The following is a 26,641-nucleotide window of genomic DNA, read 5'->3' on the forward strand; positions in this document are numbered from 1 at the left end:
ACGATGGCCAGGGAGAGGAGGTCATTTTCAGGTCACCTTTAGTAGGGATTGGAGGCTGCGCCAAGATATGTTACAAAATCTGTGGGTTGTCCAAGGGGGAAATTACAGACTCGCAACGGCCTTAAAAATGCCAAAATCTTGTGCAACAAACCTGTACTGTGAAAATAAATTCTAAGTTATTTCTTATCCAGGCTGTATCACAGCCGGCCGTGATTGTCCCATAGGGCGGCGCACAGTTGGCCCAGCGTCGTCCGGGTTTGGCCGGTGTAGGCCGTAATTGTAAATAAGAATTTGTTCTTAACTGACCTGCCTAGTTAAATAAAGGTTTTAAAAAAATGTTTTAAACATATTAAAAGATATTACAACAAGAACTTCCGTTCCCATGAAGTGAGGAGGGGTGGGGAGTTCATTCACCCACTGATCTGGTCTCTACAGACACCATGGGGAGTAGAAAGACTGTAAAAAACAGGAAACAGCTGAGGTCCAGCCTATTTTAAACAAATATTTTTATTGGGAGAGACAACTAGACAGATTCTTTCTTATGTGTAAGGTAAAAACATAAACAAAACAATCAACGGAGAGTTCCAGCTTCCTCCTCATACAGAGAGTGGTCAGACGAAAGTGAATTGAAAAGCCTCAGTGCAGTGATAAAGTATGCAAATTAGCAGATATAAACCTATACTGTATTGAGATAAATATATACAGTGTGTACCATTTAGAGGGTGAATGGGCAAGACAACATATTGAAGTGCCTTTGAACAGGGTAAGGTAGTAGGTGCCAGGCACACAGGCTTTGAGTGTGTCAAGAACGGCAACGCCGCTGGGTTTTTCCACTCTCAACAGTTTCCCGTGTGTATCAAGAATGGTCCACCACCCAAAAGACATCACGCCAACTTGACACAACTGTGGGAAGCATTGGAGTCAATTTGGGCCAGCATCCCTGTGGAATGCTTTTGACAAACTTGTAGAGTCCATGCCAAGTTAGTAATCCAATATTGTTTCTTAATTATTTCAAATGTTGTCTTGGGCAAGATTCACATTTTCATAAGTGTTTTAGTGTTTAGCGCAGAGCACACTCAGGATTGGGACTGGAGACTTTTTTTTCACTCTTCAAACTTCATGGTCCCTTCAAACCCATTGTAGGTGAAGGGTTCAACGACTGGGCTGCATGCGTCTTCCGTAAAGCAGGCCATCTTGTTATTTTCACAGTTTCCCTCTGACCCTGGGCTGATGTACACCCCGTCTGGAGAGTGAATAGACGGGTCCTCATCAAAGTAGTTATGTGGTCTCAGGATCACTCCGCCTCCATTTCCAACGGTAACTGTGTTGGGGATGTCCTCAGCATGAGGAATGTGGAGGAAGCCGGTGGTTACCCATGCAACCAGGTCCTAGACAAAAAAAACACTAATTTGGTGACTTCCAAACCTTATTTATCAATGACCTGAAAATGTGCAAATCTCAAGAGAGAGTGGTAAAATATATGTAAGGACAACGGAACATAAGATCAAAAACACACCTGGTTCTCAATGCTCTCGTCATCCTCAATGTACTTGCTGAAGTCCACGGCTGGTGTCCACATGTTGTTCTGACTGTACAGGCTACTGCTGGTCTGTTCTGAGTCTTTGTGCTTAGTGATGGCCACTTTATACCTGTCAAATAAAATAACAAAAGTTGGTCAAACTGCTTTGCCTTTGGTCTACCTGTAACCTGTGTTTTAGGAATTAGGACCTTCCTTAGGCGGAGAGAGGAGGGAGCCTCACCTAGCCCAAGACATGGACTTCTCCTCTGGCTCCGTCTCTGGAAGGCTGTCACCGGTGAAGCTGACCACCTGGAGGCGGTAGGAGCGTTGGTGGCCCCAGCGGTTGGTGCGGTTGCTGGCGATGTGAAGGTAGCGTGGCGTTTTAGTGTCGTAGCGGAGAGCAGCCTCCTTCTCAGTCTTTAGCTGGGCCTCCACCAGCTGAGGAACCATGGCATAGCGCTCCGGCATCCAGGGTAAAGAAACATTAATAAACTTCATGTCCTTGGTCTGGAATACATTCTCAACCCCTGGAATAAAACCACAATTCAAAATTCTAATTATTGGATCATGTTATAATCCTATCATTGAAATGAAAGAAAACTCACAGAGACACGTCCAGCACCAATGTAACCAACTGGGGTTAAAACCAGGTCTTCAGTGGCTACTATGCTTGACCTTTCATCGGTTCATACTAGGCCAAATGCATTGTTCACACTTACCCAACACGTCCAGGTCAACTTTGAAGTTGATGAAATGAGTGTGGATGTTCCCAATAGTATTTTCTGCCACCTGGTGTCCGTATTTGAGATTGCCATCAACATTGAAAGATGACGATATGTATCCAGTGGCATGCACTTTGGTCTCAACAGAGCCGCTCTGGTAAAAAATGAAGTCCCACAAGTAGTCATAGTTACCTATGGCCGTAATTGTCCTAAAAACTAAGGCACTGTTAACCATGCCTCCATAACTATTGCTGAAAAAGTCCGAGAAGTGTCTTCTGAGAGGACGGCCTGTATTGTGCTCAAAAAGGCAAATTGAATTCCTGAATCTATGAGGTGCACTGACGTCAATGTATCGGAATGTGTCGATGTAGGTTGCCGCGTACGGACAATCCACGCCTCGAACAAGCTCGTGCGCAAAGCGACCTATTCCGATACTAGAGTCCAAAAACTTAGTCAGAATCATGCCCGGTGTGATGGAACCATAAACTGACATTGCCTCTTGAACACTAAGCTCATAAGCTATCCTCTCCCCCTTAAAACGAATGTCAAAAACTCTCATACCGGTGAGGGAACTCAGACCAAACGCAAAACTCCATTCGAGATACATGACATGATTATTCTTGACACTGAAGCGTTTACCTTGCGCGTAAAACTGCTGAGGGCTTAAACCGGTGGGTTTACTTTTAGGTTTGAGTGATGCATAGTTCTGGACAGGTTTATACACAATTTTAGTCACTGTCCCGGCATCATATTGTTTTATAAGAGCCTCAACACTGTCGAAGTACTGTCCGTTATAAAGTAATCTCTTCACACTCCAAAGAGACGCGTTGGTGCTTTCGTGGTTGATTAAAACTTCCAAACCTACAGGGTGGATATACATCCCACTCAAATCACGAAAGAAAGATATCCATGTCTGTCTCTCTCCCGATTTGACACCCCGAGGCATGCCTTCGAAACCATTCAGGGTTTTTTCTTTACTGACACCAAAACTTTCTTTCACAATTTTACCAAGTTTTGTAAATACCTCTTCATTAATAAACTTGAAAATAAGTGCATATTCACCAATGGTGACCGTACGCGCATTGATGGGCAACTCTTCTTTATACCTCTCAACGGTGACATCGCGGTGGTAAGTCGGGTTGGGGAGAGGTCCCACCACATATTCCTTAATGTGCCCCAGGGTGCCATAGAAAACCACCGCAGTAGCCTCTCTCACCGGCTTGGGTTTATTGTTATCTAGGTAGCCAAGTGCATCCGCTTTCCTTGGCAGCAAAAGATCAATTAAGAAGAGAAAATTCCCTGAAGGCTTTGTAAGCGCATTGACAGAAATATCCAAGTCTTTCTGATTACTCATATAGTCGCGGACTTGGAGATATTCCTCGGCGGACAGGTCAGCAAACACCGCGCTGCGTTCATTGTGTTTGCCCTTGAAAACATGATGCGGCTTCGAGGAGCATTTGGGCAGCCTACCTGAGTAAAGACAGACGATGACAATATTCACTATTACTGAGATCAGGCCAAAGAGTATCAATATCCATTTAACTAATGAAGTCATTCTCCAAACCACAATCTAAACACCATGGGGTGTTCTGGATAGTGGAGGCGATTGCGAGGAGCATAAAAATAAGATTAGGCGCGCAACTGAATTTGGGATGAGCCACACCCGTCCGTCCCTCGTCCCACCCCGGTGCAGCACCCTCAAGACATTCAAAGTTCTCGTATACTTTGAGTAAAGTTATGCAATTGCCGGGATTTAATCCAATAGTCTTCGGATAAAGGCCAACATTCCTCCTGCGTAACGTGTATTTTACGCACATATTATATGCTCCCTGTGGAAAGGGTTGTGCGTTCCTGTCAATAAATACCTGTTCAATGGACTTGGTTATGTTGATATATTTTTTACAGATATTTAATTTGTACATGTAGGCCTAGATTGAAAATTAAATGTGTAACTATTTTTACACAAAATGTGGTGTGCAAGAGCATCGTCTTCTTGAAGTTGCAATACACTATAATGGTTCTTTTGTTGAAATACACTATAATGTTTATTTTAGTTGAAATACACTATAATGGTTCTTTTAGTTGAAATACACTATAATGGTTCTTTTAGTTGAAATACACTATAATGGTTCTTTTAGTTGAAATACACTATAATGGTTCTTTTAGTTGAAATACACTATAATGGTTATTTTAGTTGGGAAGCCTCTATAAACCAGGCATCATGCGCAGACAAAACAACTGATGGTGTTGCTTTTGTTGTTTTTCACTAGCCTGGGTCTCACTGCACTGTCGAAGTGAAAAAACACCTGAATCTTGATTTGTCTGTTGTCGCCCGCCGTGTTTCCTGGACCCTGGTGGGAATAGTTTTCCGTTTCGGAACGCAGCCAACATTTGATGTAAGTGGAAAGCCACAAGTCTTGGCAGCCTTTCTGAAAGTCCTCAGTCTGAAGTAGGTTTATAGTGTATAGCGCTCCTCAATTTTTCTTTCTGAGGCAAGCCTTCTAACCAACAAACACAGCTATAACTCTTAGTTGCTACATCCAATTTTGGATATAGTCATTAAAAGAATGATATAGCCTATACCCATTGATTCTTGAGTAATAGGTTAAGTTATAAATGCCTCATGAGCTAGTTCAACTGTCGTAGACCTACCTCATCAGAACCCAAAATATAAGCTTGTTTTACACCAATGTTTGTAAACAATGTAGGCCTAAATGTAAACGAACAATGTATACTCTCAAAACATGGCTAGCAGAGACATCTTTGTATTAGCAACTGATAATTATGAGCTTATATGGTATTAAAGTTAAGGGACATCATCCTGGGCGGGGTGAACCATAGTAGGGGATAAAAAGGGAAAACACCATCTTTTGTGCTGAGTGTGTTACTTGCAAATGACTGTAAGTGTATACTCCGGGTTGCAATCCTTATTAAACAAACTAACCTCTGATCATAGTAGTTTCCTGTGGTCTCTTGTATGAACATAGGGTAGAAATCCCTTACAACTGTTTGCATCTGAGTGATTGAAGCAGGGAGAACAGGGCATGGCTGGGGTCCCTGATGATCATCTTGGCCTTCCTGCGACACCTGGTGTGGTAGGTTCCTGTAGGGCAGGCAGTATGCACCCAATGGTGAATTCGACTGCACGTATCACCCTCTGAAGCGCCTTACAGTCCGTAGCGGTGGAGTTGCCGTAACAGGCTGTGATGCAGCCCGACAGTATGCTCTTGATGATGTACCTGTAGAACATTGTGAGGGCCCTTTGGGACAGGCCGAATTTCTTCAGCATCCTGAGGTTGAAAGGTCACTGTCGTGCCTTCTTCATCTGTCCGTGTGGTTAGACCATTTCAGCTTCTCCGAGATGTGTACACCAAGGAATTAAGTTATTGACTGTCTCCACGGCGGCCCCGTTGATGAGAATAGGGGCATGTCCAGCCTTGTTCGTCCTGAAGTCCACAATCAGCTCCTTTGTTTTGCTAACGTTGAGGGAGAGGTTGTTTACCTTGCACCACGCCGCCAGAGTGCCTTCCTCCTAGCTGTAAACTCTCGTGTTGTTGTTGGTAATCAGGCCTACTACTGTCGTGTTGTCAGCAAACTTGATGGAGTTGGAACTGTGTGAGGACACGCAGTCGTGTGTATACAGGGAATACAGAAGGGGACTGAGGACACACCCTGTGTTGAGAATCAGTGTCGACGAGGTAATGTTGCCTACCTTCACCACCTGGGGGTGTCCCGTCAGGAGGCCAAGGACCCAGTTGCAAAGGGAGGAGTTCAGACCCAGGGCCGTGAGCTTTGTAATGAGCTTATAGGGCACTATGGTATTGAAGGCCGAGCTGTAGTCAATGAACAGTATCCTCACATATGCATTCCTTTTGTCCAGGTGGCTAAGGGCATTGGGCAGTGCAATGGCGATTGCGTCGTCCGTGGATCTGTCAGGGCGGTAGGCGAATTGGAGAGAGTCGAGTGTGTCAGGGAGGGAGGTGATATGGTCTTTGACTAGCCTCTTTAAGTACTTCATGATAACGGAAGTGAGTGCTACTGGTTGGTAGTCATTCAGTTCAGTTACTTTCCCTTTCTTGGGCACGGGGATGATAGTGGACATCTTGAAGCAGGTGGGTATAGCGGCCTGACCTAGGGAGAGAAAATGTCAGAGAAGACAACAGCCAGCTGGTCTGCACATGCTCTGAGGGCAGGGCTAGCAATGCCATTACATTTACATTTACGTCATTTAGCAGACGCTCTTATCCAGAGCGACTTACAAATTACTGCCATCTGAGCCGGCAGCCTTGTGAGGGTTAACACATTTGAATGAGTTACATATGTCCTCAGTGGAGACTGAGTGTGTAGCCCACGTTGTCATCGGGGCTCTCCTTGGCAGCTTAGGGTCATTGTGCTCGAATCATGAGAAAAAGGTGTTTAGCTCGTCCGGTAGTGGGGCGTTGGTGACCACGATATGGATGGCTTTTTTTATGCTTCAATTAAGGAATCTATCTTTAATTTCAGGATTAACTGGTATATTTGGATACATTTTATCCCCCATATTCTATTGATCCAATACAACAACACAATTCATAATTATTTTAAAAAATGTTTTGCTTCGGGCCCCCAAAACGCTAGGCTGTATGTGTGGGTATTGAGACCTGCATCGCGGCCCCTCTGCGGCCCCTCGTGATGATTTCAGATTTTATTTCTGGCTCCCACCCCCATCAAAGTTGCCCATCCCTGACCTATACATTTTCCAGCCTTTGACCTTCCTGCCATTCGACTTAGATACGTTTCTATAATTCACAAATGTATTCCTGGCCAGTGCACGAGCTGCGTCGCCCACTCATTTTCCTTCTCCTATGAGTCCTCTCTCCCTTGTGACAACTTTCAGATGTTGAATTCCAGGGAAACACAACAATTTGCATCTCAGGAGGAACTCCAATAAGTTGTAGCAAATTCAATGTCTGTTTATACAAGAAAACCAAGAATTGTAGATCACTTTGAGTATACCGGCCTATCTGCAGAACTATGAGAATATTTGATTTGTTAAATACACATTTATATATATATCTAGCTATATTATCTATATTATAATATGCTAAGCATTCTAAGCTGCAGGAGGATCCCCTTCTACAATTTCGTGCCAATTTTCTTAATTTCAAGCTCAAAAGAAGCACGTCCTCCTGTTGGTCTGGCTGGCCACTTCATATTCCTCTGTATTTTTTACCCATAATGCTCATTGACTTGACATTCCATATTACTATTAAGTAAAGCCAAGTGTTTATTTCTACCAGGGTTCATTGGGTTGGCCAAAGAAACAGAACACTATTTTAATTAGCAAAATAAAAAATATTGTCATCCTGCCAATACTATGATGACACTGAAGACAGTAGTTTTCAATGGATGTGTTCGTAAATTCACTCTAGAGTGCCAGAGTGTGCTCATTCTGTGCTCTGGGCATTTGTAAATTCATAGCTTTGTCAGATTGTCAGTTCATAAATTCAGAGTGCTCTCTAGCCAAGGACCAGGGTTGATCTGAACATTCTGACCTCACAACGGCACTCAAGCACCCAAGCTAACTGGCTAATGTTGGCTAGTTTGCTAGCTACTTCCAGACACAAATGAGAGAACATCTCTCTGACCATTTTACTCACCCTAGCAGAGCTGGTTAGACTGTTTTCATGTTATCTAGAGCGTTGGCGACTGTAACTGTGCTGCTGGCAACAAATATATATATATAAACGTTGGCAATTTTTATATATATATATATATATATATATATATATATATATATATATATATATAAAATTGCCAACGTTTACTGACAAAGGTCATATTCAACGGGCATTGCGTGTTCGTAAATTCATCAGTTGTTTTGCGCTCTGGCACACAGATGAGAGGGCATTGAAATCGGAGTAGATGGCCAGAGTGAATTTACGAATGCACCCAAAATTTGAACTATCATAAAAATGTATCCCTCCAGCCCTATAAAATGGACTCAGAGACTATACACTGGCTCTTGCCAGCCCTGTGCAGTGTTTTCCTCTTCTGAGTCAGATGATGTTGAGTTTGAGCTTGTTCCCGGCTGAAAACTTTTATCCAATAGGTCTACATGCTCTGTAGTACTAAAGCTGGTGTCAACGTCATCAACAACAGGAGCAGGATTAGTCTGCTGAACATACACTAGTCAGTGTTAGCCAACATTTTACTACTTTGTCCCAATCAAACATGTTACTCCAGCAGCATGTGCTTGCTTGTAGTTTGCAGTCGTTGTCGACATAAAAATAAAATTCAATCGTTATTCACAAGCTAATGTTTTATGAATGAGTGGCTGGTCCAGTGAATAATGTTAGCTACATGCCTATTGACACCCATTCTCAACTGGATCCACCTTCGACAGGTGCGGTACTATATGCAAGACCAGCTGCCATTGCCCAAGACAAGACAAGGTTCACCAGCTGAAGAACATTAAGGACCATGCCTGGAACACTCCACCAACACAACATCCATATTCAGTTAGAGTGATGTAGTAGTATAATATACCACAACTGCATTGTGGTATAAATATGGCTAGTTCTTGTACATAAACTCAGCAAAAAAAGAAACGTTCCCTTTTCAGGGCCGTCTTTCAAAGTTATTTGGATTTTTATGAATTAACTTCATAGATTTTCATTGTAAAGGGTTTAAACACTGTTTCCCATGCTTGTTCAATGAACCATAAACAACATGCACCTGTAGAACACTAACAGCTTACAGACGGTTGGCAATTAAGGTCACAGTTATGAAAACTTAGGACAGTAAAGAGGCCTTTCTACTGACTCTGAAAAACACCAAAAGAAAGATGCCCAGGGTCCCTGCTCATCTGCGTGAATGTGCCTTAGGCATGCTGCAAGGAGGCATTAGGACTGCAGATGTGGCCAGGGCAATAAATGGCAATGTCGGTACTGTGAGACGCCTAAGACAGCGCTACAGGGAGACAGGACGGACAGCTGATCATCCTCGCAGTGGCAGACCAGGTGTAACAACACCTGCACAGGATCGGTACATCCGAACATCACACCTGCGGGACAGGTACAGGATGGCAACAACAACTGCCCGAGTTACACTAGGATGCTCGATCCCTCCATCAGTGCTCAGACTGTTCGCAATAGGCTGAGAGAAGCTGGACTGATGGCTTGTAGGCCTGTTGTAAGGCAGGTCCTCACAAGACATCACCAGTAACAACGTTGCCTATGGGCACAAACCCACCATCGCTGGACCAGACAGGACTGGCAAAAAGTGCTCTTCACTGATGAGTCGCGGTTTTGTCTCACCAGGGGGGATGGTCGACTTCGTGTTCATCGTAGAAGGAATGAGCGTTAGGCCTGTACTCTGGAGCGGGATCGATTTGGAGGTGGAGGGTCAATCATGGTCTGGGGCGGTGTGTCACAGCATCATCGGACTGAGCTTGTTGTCATTGCAGGCAATCTCAACGCTGTGCGTTACAGGGAAGGCATCCTCCTCCCTCATGTGGTACCCTTCCTGCAGGCTCATCCTGACATGACCCTCCAGCATGACAATGCCACCAGCCATACTGCTCGTTCTGTGCGTCAGTGTTCTGCCATGGCCAGCGAAGAGCTTGGCTCTCAATCCCATTGAGCACGTCTGGGACCTGTTGGATCGGAGGGTGAGGGCTAGGGCCATTCCCCTCAGAAATGTCCGGAAATTTGCAGGTGCCTTGGTGGAAGAGTGGGGTAACATCTCACAGTAAGAACTGGCAAATCTGGAGCAGTCAATGAGGAGGAGATGCAGTGCAGTGCATAATGCAGCTGGTGGCCACACCAGACACTGACTGACACACCACACATTATTCAATTTCTGCTGGTCACATGTCTGTGGAACTTGTTCAGTTTATGTCTCAGTTGTTGAATCTTGTTATGTTCATACAAATATTTACACATGTTAAGTTTGCTGAAAATAAACACAGTTGACAGTGAGAGGACATTTCTTTTTTTGCTGAGGTTATGTATATATGTGAGTTTCATTAAATAAATTCATATAATATTTTTTACAAATGTACTGACAAGTGTCTAAATGATTCCAGCTGCATCAGAAACCAATAAAGTGTTGACTTAAACATCTGGATCAATTAATTGTGATATTCATGGAATGTATTTGGAAGTAACTAGCTACAATCTTACTGCTAAAACAAATGATGCAGGGAGTTGGTGCATCATTTCATTTGTTGGCAAGTTAAACATGTTTCAGGTAGCATAGTGGTTAAGAGTATTGGACCAGTAACCAAAATGTTGCTGGTTCGAATCCCTGTGTCGACTAGGTGAAAAATCTGTCGATGTGCTCCTGAGCAAGGCACTAAAACCCTAATTGCTCTGGATAAGAGTCTCTGCTAAATGCCTAAAATGTAAAAAACACTAGATCATCTACTTATTCACTACATGAACAGACTAAACTGTATTTGCTCTAGAGACCAAGGTGAGTTTACACAGCAGTATGCTGGAACAGTTATGGGAATGTATGACACAGTGCCTTCAAAAAGTATTCTGACCCTTTGACTTTTTCCACATTTTGTTACATTACAGACTTATTCTAAAATGTATTAAAATAGTTTTTTACCCCTCATCAATACACACACACACACACACACACACACACACACACACACACCACACACACACACAATACCCCAGAATGACAAAGAAAAAACAGGTTTAAAAAGAAACCCTGAAATATCACATTTACGTAAGTATTCAGACCCTTTACTCAGTACTTTGTTGAAGCACCTTTGGTAGCGATTACAGCATTGAGTCTTCTTGGGTATGACGCTACAAGCTTGGCACACCTGTATTTGGGGAGCTTCTCCCATTCTTCTCTGCAGATCCTCTCAAGCTCTGTCAGGTTGGATGGGGAGCGTTGCTGCACAGTTATTTTCAGGTCTCTCCAGAGATGTTCAATCAGGTTCAAGTCTGGGCTCTGGTTGGGCCACTCAAGGACATTCAGAGACTTGTCCCGAAGCTACTCCTGCATCGTCTTGGCTGTGTGTTTAGGGTCGTTGTCCTGTTGGAAGGTGATCCTTCGCCCCAGTCTGAGGTCCTGAGTGCTCTGGAGCAGGTTTTCATCAATCTCTCTGTACTTTGCTCCATTCATCTTTGCTTCGATCCCGACTAGTCTCCTAGTCCCTGCCGCTGAAAAACGTCCCCACAGCATGATGTTGCCACCATCGGCATTACCTTAGGGATGGTGCCAGGTTTCCGCCAGACGTGACGCTTGGCATTCAGGCCAAAGAGCTCAATCTTGGTTACATCAGACCTGAGAATCTTGTTTCTCATGTTCTGAGAGTCTTTAGGTGCCTTTTGGCAAACTCCAAGCGGGCTGTCATGTGCCTTTTACTGAGTAGTGGCTTCCTACTGGCCACTCTACCTTAACGGTGTGATTGGTGGAGTGCTGCAGAGATGGTTGTCCTTCTGGAAGGTTCTCCCATCTCCACAGAGGACCTCTAGAGCTCTGTCAGAGTAATCATTGGGTTCTTGGTCACCTCCCTGATCAAGGCCCTTCTCCCCCTGATTGCTCAGTTTGGCCGGGTGGCCAGCTCTAGGAAGAGTCTTGGTGGTTGCAAACTTCTTCCATTTAAGAGTGATGGAGGCCACTGTTCTTGGGGACCTTCAATGTTGCAGAAATGTTTTGGTACCCTTCCCCCGATCTGTGCCTTGATACAACTCTGTATCAGAGCTCTACGGACAATTCCTCCAACCTCATGGCTTGGTTTTTGCTCTAACATACACTGTCAACTATGGGACCTTATATAGACAGGTGTGCCTTTCCAACTCATGTCCAATCAATTGAATTTACCACAGGTGGACTCCAATCAAGTTGTAGAAACATCTCAAAGATTATCAATGGAAACAGGATGCACCTGAGCTCAATTTCGAGTCTCATAGCAAAGGGTCTGAATACTTATGTAAATAAGGTATTTTTATAAATTTACAACAACAAAAAAATTTACTTTGTCATTATGGGGTATTGTGTGTAGACTGCTGAGAATTTGTTTTTAAATCTATTTTAGAATAAAGCTTTAATAACAAAATTTGGAAATTCCGAAGGCACTGTATATGGAGTAGAAGAAAAATTTACTAATGTCAGGATTCACCTAGCGGTCATGATTTGGGGCTGTACAGATGTTTGATGTATTAGAATAATTGATTATGCTTATGTTATATTAATAGAAGGGGAGGGGTTATAAGACCCTCCTTACATTTATAGGGTCCTAGACTATAAATTAACAATATATATATATATTCATTTTATAGTTTTAGAATTGTTCCACAGTTGTTCTCTGTCTCTCTGTCTGACTGAGACAGAACTCTGCAGGGGAGTGTGGGAGATAAGAGACTAGTTAGACATTCCACAATAAATCAACTTTGGGGAGGGGGAATTTATTGCCTAGCTTTTAGATAAACACTGAAACTCTATGTTTGTATAGCTATGGATGCAGGGTTTTGGTCTCAGGAGTAGAAAGGTAATGACGTAGTCAGTGACATCACTAAGGTGGGACTTCGGTTTAATAAAACAACTTGAGACCTTTTGTTTGATGCAGAACTTACTCGGAAACATGCGTGCTATGTTCCTGATTGTCAACTTCTGTCTGCAATTGCATTAATAAAGGTTTTTGAATGATTTAATTAAATATGTCATAATGCTAATTTCACCAATGAGCCAATGTTGATTGACGAGGAAAGGAACGAACCATAACACTATAATAAATATTATACTTCTGCCAAGGGAATACTTGCATATGGTGGGTGCATTGAGGTGTTGGGAGTTACTTTGATAAAAGGGATAGATTGTTGTTATGGACTTTTCACATCTCCTTGAGTCATCAACTTATTTGTATCCAACATGCTATACTGTCCATCTTGTGAGGGATAAATTGCTTGAATGGCCCCAACACATGCAGGGAATGGGATTCGGTGTCCTGTGCCTAGATTCTCCCGACATAGAACAAACTACAAAAATAATCTGTAGACCATCAAGTGGTATTGTCTGTATGAGAATGACCAAAACACTAGACTTTCATGGGCAATTGTTGTGTACTGTCTGTATTCCTAATGTAGCAACACAATGCAGAATATCTCATAGACAAACGTTAGCTAGCTAGCTACAACCCACAGGTAGTTATTAAAAGACTAATATGAGTGATAAAGCCAAAGTCATTCCTTTACCCTTCATCATCATCATCAAAACCTTTATCCAGTTTTGCTTCTAATAAGACGCACTGAGGCGAGCTAGCTAGCATTAGCTTGCTATAACATTAGGCTACAGTACATTTTGGGTATAGCAAACAGCTAGCTAGCTCAATTTGGCTAGTAGTTGGACTCACAGAATTATACTACATTGAACAACTCTACCACTTGTGAAGAGAGCTTATATTACTAGCTGGCTACGTCTCTATATTAATATGTAAAGAAAAACAAAACAGTTTCATCGTCTAGCGCTTTTTGGAAAGTGTTACCATCAATCTACCAATGATGTTATTGCTTGAACTCTCCTGGCACGAAAAATTCAAAAGTACTGTTATGGTGCATAATTGTGTCTGAAACACCTCTCATCCCTCATAATTATGTAGTGAGACTGGGAAAACAAACCAAATAGTGTCGCGGTGAAGTTTCCCTTTAACTTCTTAGGGCTAGGCCCCTTTTTTCTCAATTTCCGCCTGAATGACGTGCCCAAAGTAAAGTAAACTGCCTGTTGCTCAGGCCCTGAAGCCAGGATATGCATATAATTGGTACCATTGGAAAGAAAACACTTTGAAGTTTGTAAAAATGTTAAAATAATGTAGGAGAATATAACACAATAGATATGGTAGGAGAAAATCCAAAGAAAAACCAACCAGAATGTTTTTGAGAGAGAGACCATCCTCTTAGAATGGCAAGTATAAGATCATATTGAAAATTAGCTCCCTGGATGCAATCCAATGGCTTCCACAGGGTGTCAGCAGTCTATGTTCAAGGTTTCAGGCTTGTAACTTCAAAAACGAATAAGAAACATCCGTTTTAGTACAGGGACACAGTCTTGGAAATTCATGTTTGCGGGTATCTGAGGAGTAAATAGAAACGTATTTTGACTTGACAAAGTTTAGGGGTAGATTTTCGGATTCCTTTCTCTGCATGACCGCTGTGTTTTATATTTTAGTTTATTTTCCAGTTTTTGGGGAATGGCACAGTAGATCCAGCTGTCATAATGCAAATTATGTAACCATTTGTAGGCCAATTTTTAATCTGTAGAATGACTAGCAATGCTAATTGACTGGACATTCCAAATCACCATGGCAATTATGCTTCACAGTAGTAGATAGACAGAACAAAAATATAAAAGCCACATAGACAATTTCAAAGATTTTACTGAGTTACAGTTCACATAATGAATTTATTTCAATTGATTGATTTCCTTAGGCGCCAATCTATGGATTTCACATGAGTGGGAATACAGATATGCATCCGTTAGTCACAGATCTCTTAAAAGAAATGGGCCTCGCAATGGGTCTCAGGTTCTCGTCACAGCATTTCTGTGCATTCAAATGACCATCGATAAAATACAATTGTGTTCGTTGTCCATAGCTTATGCCTGCCCATACCATAACCACACCGTCACCGTGGGGCACTCTGTTCACAACGTTGACATCAGTAATTGTGCACACAAATGATTATTTCAACTCATAAAACATGGGACCAACACTTTACATGTTGCGTTTATATTTTTGTTCAGTGTATATTTCTATGGTAAAGGAGCTTAAGGTGTAGGCCACGGTGTCATGTAAAAATATTCCCAAAATGAGATAGTTCCCAATTGTTCTGATTGTGATGTCATGTTGTAAAATTTCTAACAGCGTGAAAACGTTCCCAGTTCAAAATGTTTCCAATTAGATAATTGGCCTATACACATAGATTTGTATCCCTTTAACCATATTACCAACCGGCTGGTAGAGCATGTACTAACAGTCGATTTAGAAATGGATATGAAAAAAAATCTTCACTTGAACCTGATTGGTCAACTCCCCTAGCCCTCCTGCATCAGTAGTGGCACTAACTTTGACCACTCAGACGGCTGTAAGAAAACTAAAATCAGTCACCAAAGATATGGGATAAAAGGCAGACACTCAGTTGGTGAGGCATAAATATTGCACCATTCCTGTTAGTAGAGACCATGAAGAGCAGGGATATGAAAATAAATAGTTAAAATGTAAAAAGGCTAAAAAGCACAAATTTGATAAAAATGTGCTCCACTAGGCGGTTTGATACACTATATATAAGTATGTGGACAATAAGTGCATTTGGCTATTTCAGCCACACCCGTTGCTGACAGGTGTAATTGAGCACACAGCCATGCAATTGCGTTAGACAAACATTGACAGTAGAATGGCCTTACTGAGCTCAGTGACTTTCAACGTGCCACCATCATAGGATGCCACCTTTCCAACAAGTCAGTTTGTCAGATTTCTGCCCTGCTAAAGCTTCCCCGGTCAACTGTAAGTGCCGTTATTGTGAAGTGGAAACGTCTAGGAGCAACAACAGCTCAGGTGCAAAGTGGTAGGCTACACAAGTTCACAGAACAGGACTGCCGAGTGCTGAAGTGCATAGCACATAAACGTTTTCTGTCCTCGGTTGCAACACTCACTACCGAGTTCCAAACTGCCTCTGGAAGCAACGTCAGCACAATAACTGTTCGTCGGGAGCTTCATGAAATGGGTTTCCATGGTCGTGCAGCTGCACCAAGATTATGATCACCATGCGCAATGCCAAGCCTCGGCTGGAGTGGCGTAAAGCTTGCCACCATTGGACTCTGGAGCAGTGGAAACGCGATCTCTGGAGTGATGAATCATGCTTCACCGTCTGACGGATGAATCTGGGTTTGACGGATGCCAGGAGAAAGCTACGTGCCCGAATGCATAGTGCCGACTGTAAAGTTTGGTGGAGGAATAATGGTCTGAGACTGTTTTTCATGGTTCGTGCTAGTTCCCTTAGTTCCAGTCAAGGGAAATCTAAACGCGACAGCATACAATGACATTCTAGACGATTCTGTGCTTCCAACTTTGTGGCAACAGTTTGGGGAAGGCCTTTTTCTGTTTCAGCATGACAATGCCCCTGTGCACAAAGCGAAGTCCATATAAAAATGGTTTGTTGAGATCAGTGTGGAAGAACTTGACTTGTCTGCACAGAGCCCTGACATCAACCCCATCGAACACCTTTGGGATGAATTGGAATGCCAACTGCGAGCCAGTCCTAATCACCCAACATCTGTGCCCGACCTCACTAATGCTCTGAATGGAAGAAAATCCCTGCAGCAATGTTCCAACATCTAGTGGAAAGCCTTTCCAGAAGAGTGGAGGCTGTTATAGCAGCAAAGGGGGACCAACTCCATATTAATACCCATGATTTTGGAATGAGATGTTCCACGAGCAGGTGTCCACATACTTTGTCATGTAGTGTATATGACATTATTAGTTTTGACACTGAGGCGTTTACCTTGAACATAATATAGTTGGGAGCCTGTCCCAGCATCATATTGTTGTTTAAGATCTAGCACACTATTGAAGTACCGGCCATTATGAAGCAACTTCATCACACGCCATTGAAACGGATTTGTGCTCTCTGATTGAGTTGAAATTCAAATCCTATAGGGTGAACATACAACCCCTCATAATTACGACAGAACCCTTTGCCCTGACTTGACTCCACGAGGCATAATATCGAAAGAGGCAAGGGGCTCAACACCAAAATTCTAATTTAGCAATTTACCAAACAGTAAAAATAACTAAATAAACAATTGAGAGTGAAAGTGTGTACTCCCCAGTGTAAATTGGCGGGCGGTAAGGTGTAACTCGGTTTTATACCTCTCAAACATGACATCTCGATGGTAAGTAGGGTTGAGAAGAGCTCCCACCAAATATTATTTAATCAGTGGTGTAAAGTACTTCAGTAAAAATACGTTAAAGTACCACTTAAGTCGTTTTTTTGGTGGGTATTTGACAACTTTTACTTCACTATATTCCTAAAGAAAATCATGTACTTTTTACTCTATACATTTTCCCTGACATCGAAAAATACTCGTTACATTTTGAATGCTAAGCAGAATAGGAAAGTGGTCCAATTCACGCACTTCTCAAGAGAACATCCCGGGCAGACTCTAAACACAAACGCTCCAGGGCTGTGTGCCCCTGGCTATCCGTAAATTAAAAAAACAAAACAAAATGGTGCAGTCTGGTTTGCTTAATATAAGGAATGTGAAATGATTTATACCTGTACTTTTGATACTTACGTATATTTTAGCAATTACATGTACTTTCGATACTTAATTATATTTAAAACCAAATACTTTTAGACTTTGACTCAAGTAGTATTTTACTGGGGACTCACTTTTCCTTGAGTAATTTTCCATTAAGGTACAGTATCTATACCTTTACTCAAGTATGACAATTGGGTACTTTGCCACCACTGTCTTTAATGTATCCAATGGTGCCATGGAAAACCTCCCTCCTCGGCTCTCTCACCAGCTTGGGTCCATTGTCATCCAGGTAGAGCAGCGTATCCACTTTCTTTGGCAGAGAAAAGTCGATTAACGTAAATCATCAAAAGGCATAGTTTGTGGATCGTACGAAATGTTTATGCCTGGAATTGTGCCCATGTAGTCGTACTTAACGCGTACTTAACGATATTCCTCAGCAGATAGGTCAGAAAAAACAACGCTGCGCTCGTTGTGTTCACCCATTATAGGATGGAGAGGTTGAGCAGGGAATTGTTGCACTGCTGTCACATCTCTCGTATTAAGCCATACTAGAACAATGTTCCCCATCACTGAGGCAATGCCAAGGACTATCAATATCCATTTGACTAACGAATACATTCCTTGAGCGACCACTTTGCAGGGAAGGTCTGAAGAAAGTGGTATAGGAACGATTGTAAGTTGTATATATTGTGAGCGGTGCACATTTTATCTGCGATGACCAGCCACACCAACCATTCCCTTTAAGAGTTCATTAACAACATTCACATCAAATGATTGCATTTACAGCTGTATTGGATGTATTGGACCAGTGTTTAGGTCAGGATCAGATGTAACCCCGACACCACACTGACAAGGCTTACCTTTAAGAACCAACTGTATCAAATATAAGAGCACAATAAATCTCAGCAGGCACAAATGCTACTCTACACAACCACTGTTCTGTATACAGTAATGTCATGTGCCGATGACTCAATGTCTCTCTAAACTCTCACTATATACAAAAAAAAAACTAATCAGTTATTTTACAAGCAAAAATATTGTAAATAGGTTAGATACTTTTAAAAAATGAGATTATTACTTAAAATCTAATTTTATTGGTCACATACACGTGTTTAACAGATGTTATTGCTGGTGTAAAGAAATGCTTGTGCTTCTAGCTCTGACAGTGCAGTAATATCTAACAAGTAATATCTAACAGTTTCACAACATATTCCCAAAATACACGTACATCTAAGTAAGGAATGTATTAAGAATATATATACATATATGTCAGAGCAGCATTGGACTAAAATACTGTGGCATAGTATAGAGTACAGTATATACATATGAGATGGGTGATGCAATATTTAAACAATTAAAGTGACTAAGATACTGTAGAATAGTATAGAGTACAGTTTACACATATGAGATGAGTAATGCAAGATATGGAGACATTATTAAAGTGGCCAGTGATTCCTAATCTGTCTATAGGCAGCAGCCTCTGGTGTGCTGGAGATGGCTGTTTAACAGTCAGTGGTGTAATATACAATACAATATATACATATGAAATGGGTGATTCAATATGTAAACAATTTAAAAGTGACTAAGATACCATAGAATATTGTGGAGTGCAGTTTATGCATATGAGATGAGTAATGCTAGATACGGAACATTGTTAAAGTGGCCAGTGATTCCTAATCTATGTCTATAGGCAGCCACCTCTGATGTGCTAGTGATGGCTGTTTAGTAGTCTGATGGCCTTGAGATAGAAGCTGTTTTTCAGTCTCTCAGGCCCAGCTTTGATGCACCTGTACCGACCTCGCCTTCTGGATGATAGCGGGGTGAACAGGCAGTGGCTCGGGTAGTTGGTGTCCTTGATGATCTTTTTGACCTTCCTATGGCATCGAGTGCTGTAGGTGTCCAGGAGTGCGGGAAGTTTCCCCCGGTAATGCGTTTAGCAGACCGCACCACCCTCTGGAGAGCTTTGCGGTTGTGGGCGGTGATACAGCCCGACAGGATGCTCTCAATTGTGCATCTATAAAAGTTTGTGAGGGTTTTATGTGTTAAGGCAAATTTCTTTAGCCTACTGAGGTTGAAGAGGCGCTGTCACGTCTTCTTCACCACACTGTCTGTGTGGGTGGACCATTTCAGTTTGTCAGTGATGTGTACACCGATGCTCCAGTTTAAATTTGTTCCACCTGAGTGTGTCTAACCACAAGTCAGAGACCACAATGATGACACACCAAATGTGTTTGATGTGTCCTTTTCGTCTTCTAATGCCTCAAGGGGAAAGTAATCCAAAAGAAACTGAAATGAATCATACGTTACTGAGGTTGGGCAATCCCAAAATTACATTACTTAACAGATTATATTTAGAAAGTAACCTACACAACCCTGCCCTTGACCAACCAGCAGCCAATTCTAAATTATTTCCCATTATTTAGCCTGTTATACATTATCTCTTGGGTGCACTTCCCTATCTCTATACCACCACTACTTGAGTGCATAGTGTAGTGCCCTCAAACTCAACCCTGGACCTCGAAGCCAATACCAATGCTTTTTCCCCCCTTTTCTTCCATTGTTCCCCTCTAATCAGGGACCGGTTTAGACCTGGGACACCAGGTGGGTGCAATTAATGATCAAGTATAACAGAAAACCAGCAGGCTCCAGACCTCTTAGGGTAAGAGTTGAATACCGCTGTAGTAGATTAAAGTTACCCTATAACCATGTATCCAACAACAGTTTTTATGTGAGTAAAGGCCTGCCGTATAAAAATACATCACAAGTGTGATCGAAACAGGATGTGTCCTTACAATTTTGTAAATGTTAACAATTTCTTTGTACAACATGGTGGGATCTTTGTGTCGGTAAAATGTATTGTGCGACAAATTGCGGTGGAAATGATTTCTTACACAATTTGATAGAATAATCATCATGTTGAGGTAAATTTGCAGTCACACGTTGCTATGATGTGTGGTCCTCCCACTGCAACTTAATAAAGCATGCAGTTGTCTACACTACAGGGTGCTGAAAATGCAGTGATTAACTTGATGCACCTTTCCAATAAAATCAAGGGTCTTAATTTGTATGCTAGTGACATGATTGGTGCTTAGCTGCCAATTAACAAATTATCTTGCTCTTATCATATAACCTAACCTATCCAGTGTACACTATCAGCAAACTTGTCGAGAGCATGCGAACCAGATTGGGCAAATTTGTCATTTATCGCAACACTGCGTGACAAAACTATCGGTAGAGCGGAAAATGCCACGGAAACACATTGACCTTTATTCAGTACATGAAACCATCACGCAGCCTTTTATCCACAAAAAAAAAAGTGTCTGATGGAAACACCTCTAGTGGGGAAATGCATTTTTTCTTAAATGCAGATTTGATCACATTTGTATGAATATCTGTGGTATATTAGATAGAAACCTAGCTATTAATAAGTATTTTGCCACCTCATCCTGAGGTTAATCATTTTGAATTCAACTACACAAGCTCTTTGAGACACACCAACAGTTTCAGCATATACAATAGGTGAGAAACCATGTCATTCTCTCAAGAATTTGTATTAAGTAAAAATATTTATTCATAAAACAAAATGACAATTAAGGGAGAGATGCAGTAAAGACACTTCTCATCACATAGCATCTGGGATATGAGGACATTACAGATCTGGCTTTTAACACAATTGAAACTCTTAAGATCAGAGTGGGAGTAGATGGCCATTACATATTGTGCTGGAAACAGACTATAGTCCTTCACAATGTATTTGTGAGTAGTCCTTTAAGTAAAAATAAATAAATAACTGACAGGACTGCAAGCTACACTACAGCTAAAATGCAGACTGAGCATTCCCACACACTCACCGTGACAATTTTAATTTAATTTCAGTCATTTAGCAGACGCTCTTATCCAGAGTGACAATCTCACATACAGCTAATTATAGTTACAACCAAGCACTTCAGAATCCTAAAAATAATTCCTTAAAAACAAAACTAAAGATAAAACAGACAAAGTATACCTGTGAAACTCCCATGACGGTTTCCAGACAAGACATACAAACTACAAGCACACAGACATGGACAACAAGGACACAAAAAGTTTCATCTGACCTACCAACCTTGGAGGCCGGCCATGTTTGAGTTCAGTTCAAGCCCGCTTGATTGGTCGACATGGAGAAAAATCCATAATCAAGGTACAACCTTCTCACAAGTCCTGGAAACATGGATGTTTCAGAACATTTCTAAGGAGGTTCTTTCGAAGTCCACCTTGAGGGAATTGATGATAATAGTCCAGAACAAAGCCTGTTACAGTCAATGGCTGCATTCACACAGGCAACCCAATTTGGAGCTTTTTACCACTAATTAATTGGTCTTTTGACCAATCACATCAGATCTTTTCAGAGCTTATCTGATTGGTCAAAAGAATAAATAGTGAGAAAAAAAATATCAGAATTGGGCTGCCTATCTAAATGCTGCCAATGTGGCTGTTACTAGGAGTTGGTGAGAAGAGGATAAGGAGAAGTGGAGTGTTCAGTAGAGGGCTTCATTGTTGCTGCTTCGTGGCCTCTTGATCTTCTCTATGTTTTTCAGGATCATGTCATGTAATGTCACCTGCAAGCGGATGGGGTTTGGTTATTACGGTAAACAAATATCTGCACCAGAACATGACAGGCTAACAACATAACGTTGATACAACATGGTTGAACAGAGCCAGAACTGTGTGCATGTATTGCTCACATATTGATTCCTCAGCTCTGACACAATGATCTTGAGGCTGATGTATTCCTTCTCGTCTATTTCAGTCACTGTGCGCTGGTAGTCCTCCTGCAGACAGACAGATGGTCAGCAACAAGAGGACTCAGGGCAGCAGATTGGATGTGGATGTAAACAGTATGCAGTTAACACTTACCACATGAGGGTACTTTGTAATTTTTGAGACTAGCTTCGCTCTGGTGATGTAATACCTGTTAAACAAATGTTTGAGACAGTCCAAGGAACCGTTTTAGATTCATAAGGGATTTTTGTGAAGTAAATAAAAACACACAAGGTAGTGTATACTGTGGCATACCTGGAAATTTGGTCCAGGTAAGAGGCTGCCTCTCCTTCCACAGTCCTGAGCTCAGCAACAGTTTCCTCCTGTAAACAGAAACAAGGCCAGCATCATCTGACAGAAAGGCAAAAGAGCTCAAGTACTGCCCCCTAGTGTTGGAGATTTGTTCATGTTCGGGAAAGTAGACCAGAAGCTAGACATGTGAATGTGCATGTCTCTGCACTCATATTGATGGGAAAGTATAATACCTGGATGGATACACCAAAGTTGTTACCATCCTCTATTCTGGGGATTAAGAGCTGGACCCACATTTTGACCTGAGAGTGAGAGACATACAGATGAGAGAGTCATTTCTTATTAACAGTAGATCTCCACTCCAAGCAATTCAGAGTGGGAGAGCACTCAAAAAGCAATCAAATAAATCCCTCAAAGAAAAATGGCTGTGTTTGTGTGTACATACTGTGTTGCATTTCTCTATGAGGGTTCTTATTTCTGGCTTGACTCTTTCGATCAGGTCCACCAGCTGGCCGTTGCTTTTTATCATCCCCCCTGGCATGGCAAACACCTTGGGGCCATCTAGAGAGGTGGGATTGAGAGGTCAAACATCCAAGCAGCTTCTAGCTAATATAGAATACTGCAAATCAGTCAAGTGTAGTCTACTATTCTCTTCTATCAAGAAATGTATTGAAGATGAATGGTTCTGGTATAAGTCGGCATTGACAGACATTAAGATATCAACAAGCATATTTTACAGTACAGCAATGCCATCAGACTTATTATGCAAGTATTAAATGGCATGACAACAGGCAGTAGGGTTTACCTTGACAGTTATCATCCTCTAGTCCATCTTCCATTTTCCGTTTTCTGGAATTTTGCTATAAACATTAACCTCGGGTTAACATAGGCATTACTTCTGTTTCAGGTCTCCCTTGATCAAAGTGGTTCCACATTGTTCTACCTCGAACAGTAATGGTCAAGTGCTTTGAGCACAGTGACCTGCTGAGAGTCAATGAGCCATTCTGTTTATGTCTCATTAACATTCCTTCACAGTGTTATGTTAAAATGAGTGAGAGACTACTGGTGTTGGCTCTCCTCCACTTTGTTCAGGGTAGTCTCTTTTCAGATGTGGAACATAACCTGATGATCAGACTAATGAAGTTGTTAGGCAGCGCCAATATAAACAAATGCTAGCTAACTGTGGTTGCAGGTCTTTGTTCCAGCCAAGCAGTAACACTCCTGATTCTACTTTTCGTAGTCTTCAATCAAGATCTGATTTGCTAAATCAGGTGTGTTACCTGTAACCATGGGGAAGGCAGGTAGCCTAGTGGTTAGAGCATTGGGCCAGTAACCGAAAGGTTGCTAGATTGAATCCCTGAGCTGAATCCCTGAGCTGACAAGGTAAAAATCTATTATTATGCCCCTGAACAAGGCAGTTAACCCACTAGGCCGCCATTGTAAGAACAAAAAATCTTATTTAACCGACTTGCCTAGTTAAATAAAAATAAAAAAACATGTAATTGACAAAATCATGTTTGGTATTGAATGTATAGACTTTCATGATACTGATTTGATGCGAATGAGAATCCATGAACTTACCACATCTACTCCATCATGGCTATTGTTGAGAATGATTGGGTCTGGTACTTTGACGTTTATCTCTGAGTGGATCTCTTTCAGGTCTGCGACATTCAAAATGGGCTCCTGGAAAGGATGAAGAAATCAAATCAAAGTGTATTTGTCACATGCTTCGTAAACAACAGGTGTAGACTAACAGTGAAATGCTTACGGGCCCTTCCCAAAAATTTTGAGAGAAATTGAAAAATAATACAGCGTGGAATAATTACACAATGAGTAACGATAACTTGGCTACACTGACTCGATGTGCAGGGTTACGGGGTAATTGAGGTAGATATGTACATATACGTAGGGGTAAAGTGACTAGGCAACAAGATAGATAAACAGTAGCAGCAGTGTATGTGATGAGTCAAAAGAGAGTGCAAAAGGTTCAATGCATATAGTCCAGGTTAACTATTTAACAATCTTATGGCTTGGTGGTAGAATCTGTTCAGGTCCTATTGGTTCCAGACTTGGTGCATCGGTACCGCTTGCCGTGTGGTAGCTGAGAGAACAGTCTGACTTGGGTGGCTGGAGCACTTGACAATTTTTAGGGCCTTCCGCTGACACCGCCTGGTATCGAGGCCCTGAAAGGTAGTGCGTACGACCCAGTGCTTGGGTCGGATGCCTAGCCATTGCCATACCAAGCAGTGAGGCAGCCAGCCAAGATGCTCTCAATAGTGCAGCTGTAGAACTTTGAGTATCCGAGGGTCCATGCCAAATATTTTCAGCCTCCTAAATGAGGAAGAGGCGTTGTCATGCCTTCCTCACGAATGTGTTGGTGTGTGTGGAGTAGAGCTGGGTGATATGGACAAAAATCCATAGTACAATAAATTGCCTGAATTGATGCAATAACGATAAGTTATAACAATGTGCACTACAGTTTATTATCTACTACTGGTTTGATGGTTGTAGCCATCAACTGTCCCATTAACAATCCCCCATATTAGCAAATGCATTTAACTTCAAATTTCTCTATTATAGGCTACTTATCGTAATGATTGACATCAGCAAAATTCTTGTGATTGGTGTTGATCATTTTCGGTTTATTGTCCCAGCTCAAGTGTGAACCATGTTAATTAGTGATATGGACACAGGAACTTCAGGCTCCCAACCCGCTCCACTACAGCCACGTCGATGGAAGCGTGCTCGGCCCTCCTTTCATGTAGTCCATGATCAGCTCCTTTGCCTTGCTGATGAGGGAATAGTTGTTGTCCTGGCATCACACTGCCAGGACAACAAGGGTGGTGCCAGGACAACAAGGGTGGTGCCAGGACAACAAGGGCAACGCATCACAGCTGACAACACATCATGTCAGCTGTGACAGAGTACTTAAGGGGCTCTGGGTTAACCTATGTTCTATTTTGACAATGAAATGTACAACAATAGAATCCCTGTTATTAGAATATGAATTACCTTCAGAAAGCTGTCAAGTTCCAGCAACTTTTTGGGGAAAAAGTCTGCTACCAGGTTTTCAGCCTAGTAAAGAACAAAGTTATTTTTTATCAATGATCACGTGTGAACCAGCATCAGTATATACATGATGCCTCCAAACAGTTATTTGTGGTTTTTGATTTATAGTTATTTGTGGTTGTTGGTCAAATTTGTTAAATAGAAGACTAGGACCATCAAAAGTCTAAAATAAGAACATGTTGACATAATATTGATACTCACCTCACCCGTGATCCGCTCTCTGAAGGCGTCCACCTATGAGAAAATAATAATAATAATAATAACCCTTTTCGAACACATCTTGTGACATGTGAAAGAAAAACCATGCTGAATAACAGTACAATCACACCACGTGTCATTTGATGGAAGCAGCTGTCCTTAACACAATACTTTTTTCCCGTCGTGTCTTTATCTGTAGCTAGCAGGCGACCTATCTAGTTAAATTTGTACATATGCTAATTTTATCGCTCTCCCCAAGAACTGGTAGTGTTACGGTGGATGAAGTGGGAAATATTTAGTTACTAACGTACTAGTTAACGTTGCTGTTTCTGCAGAAAAAGACAGCCCTCGTGCATAAATGTGTGATGCGGGATACTGTAGACAAACAAACCGGTACTGTCCAGTCTCAACAGGATAGGTAAACACCACTTGACTGAGCTCAGATTTTCTAATACAACATTCATAGATGATGTTGTGCTAATAACGTAGCTAGCTACTATAAGCAATGAGCAAAATGTAGCTAACCTCCCTAGTTAGGCCTGGCAAGGATTCTCAATTATTCAACTTCTGCGTCAAAGTAATTGTGAAAAAATTACCTTCGTTTTGAGGTCATTGTCTACCTTAATGCCTTTTGAAGACATAATTTGAAATAAATCAAATTAACTGATATAAACAAACAAAAAAGGTTTTAAGTGGCTCGTTGTTGTTTTTGCCGCACACTGCTTCGAAATCAAGTTATGACGTGGACAAGATGCGACTCGTAAAACAACCACGTGGACCAAAAAAAAAAGTATCACTAGCTATTTTTCTCGTGGAT

General features: G+C 41.8%; 2 protein-coding genes across 3 annotated transcripts; both read right to left on the reverse strand.

Annotated features, from left to right (window-relative positions):
• Nucleotides 1-488: 488 nt before the first annotated feature.
• LOC106601268 (amine oxidase [copper-containing] 3) lies at nt 489-21,696 on the reverse strand. Of its 2 annotated transcripts, none has more exons than XM_014193349.2 (4): nt 21,608-21,696; nt 1,761-2,046; nt 1,517-1,649; nt 489-1,388 (listed from the first exon to the last, which is right to left on the reverse strand). In XM_014193349.2, exons 1-4 carry the CDS (start codon nt 21,621-21,623, stop codon nt 1,104-1,106), a joined length of 720 nt encoding a protein of 239 aa, XP_014048824.1. In that variant the 5' UTR covers nt 21,624-21,696; the 3' UTR covers nt 489-1,103. The 2 variants fall into 2 exon arrangements, with proteins under 2 accessions (XP_014048824.1, XP_014048823.1); XM_014193348.3 differs by lacking the exon at nt 21,608-21,696 and adding an exon at nt 2,239-3,869.
• On the reverse strand, nt 21,050-26,603 carry LOC106601269 (proteasome activator complex subunit 3). The gene is made up of 11 exons (XM_014193350.3): nt 26,421-26,603; nt 25,828-25,860; nt 25,570-25,632; nt 24,136-24,240; nt 23,360-23,414; nt 23,000-23,115; nt 22,788-22,856; nt 22,558-22,625; nt 22,399-22,453; nt 22,227-22,313; nt 21,050-22,100 (listed from the first exon to the last, which is right to left on the reverse strand). Exons 1-11 carry the CDS (start codon nt 26,463-26,465, stop codon nt 22,020-22,022), a joined length of 777 nt encoding a protein of 258 aa, XP_014048825.1. The 5' UTR covers nt 26,466-26,603; the 3' UTR covers nt 21,050-22,019.
• Between the last annotated feature and the right edge of the window lie 38 nt (nt 26,604-26,641).

The sequence above is a fragment of the Salmo salar genome, chromosome 03, assembly GCF_965601325.2.
Source record: "Salmo salar chromosome 03, fSalSal1, whole genome shotgun sequence".
NCBI classification, from domain to species: Eukaryota; Metazoa; Chordata; class Actinopteri; order Salmoniformes; family Salmonidae; genus Salmo; species Salmo salar.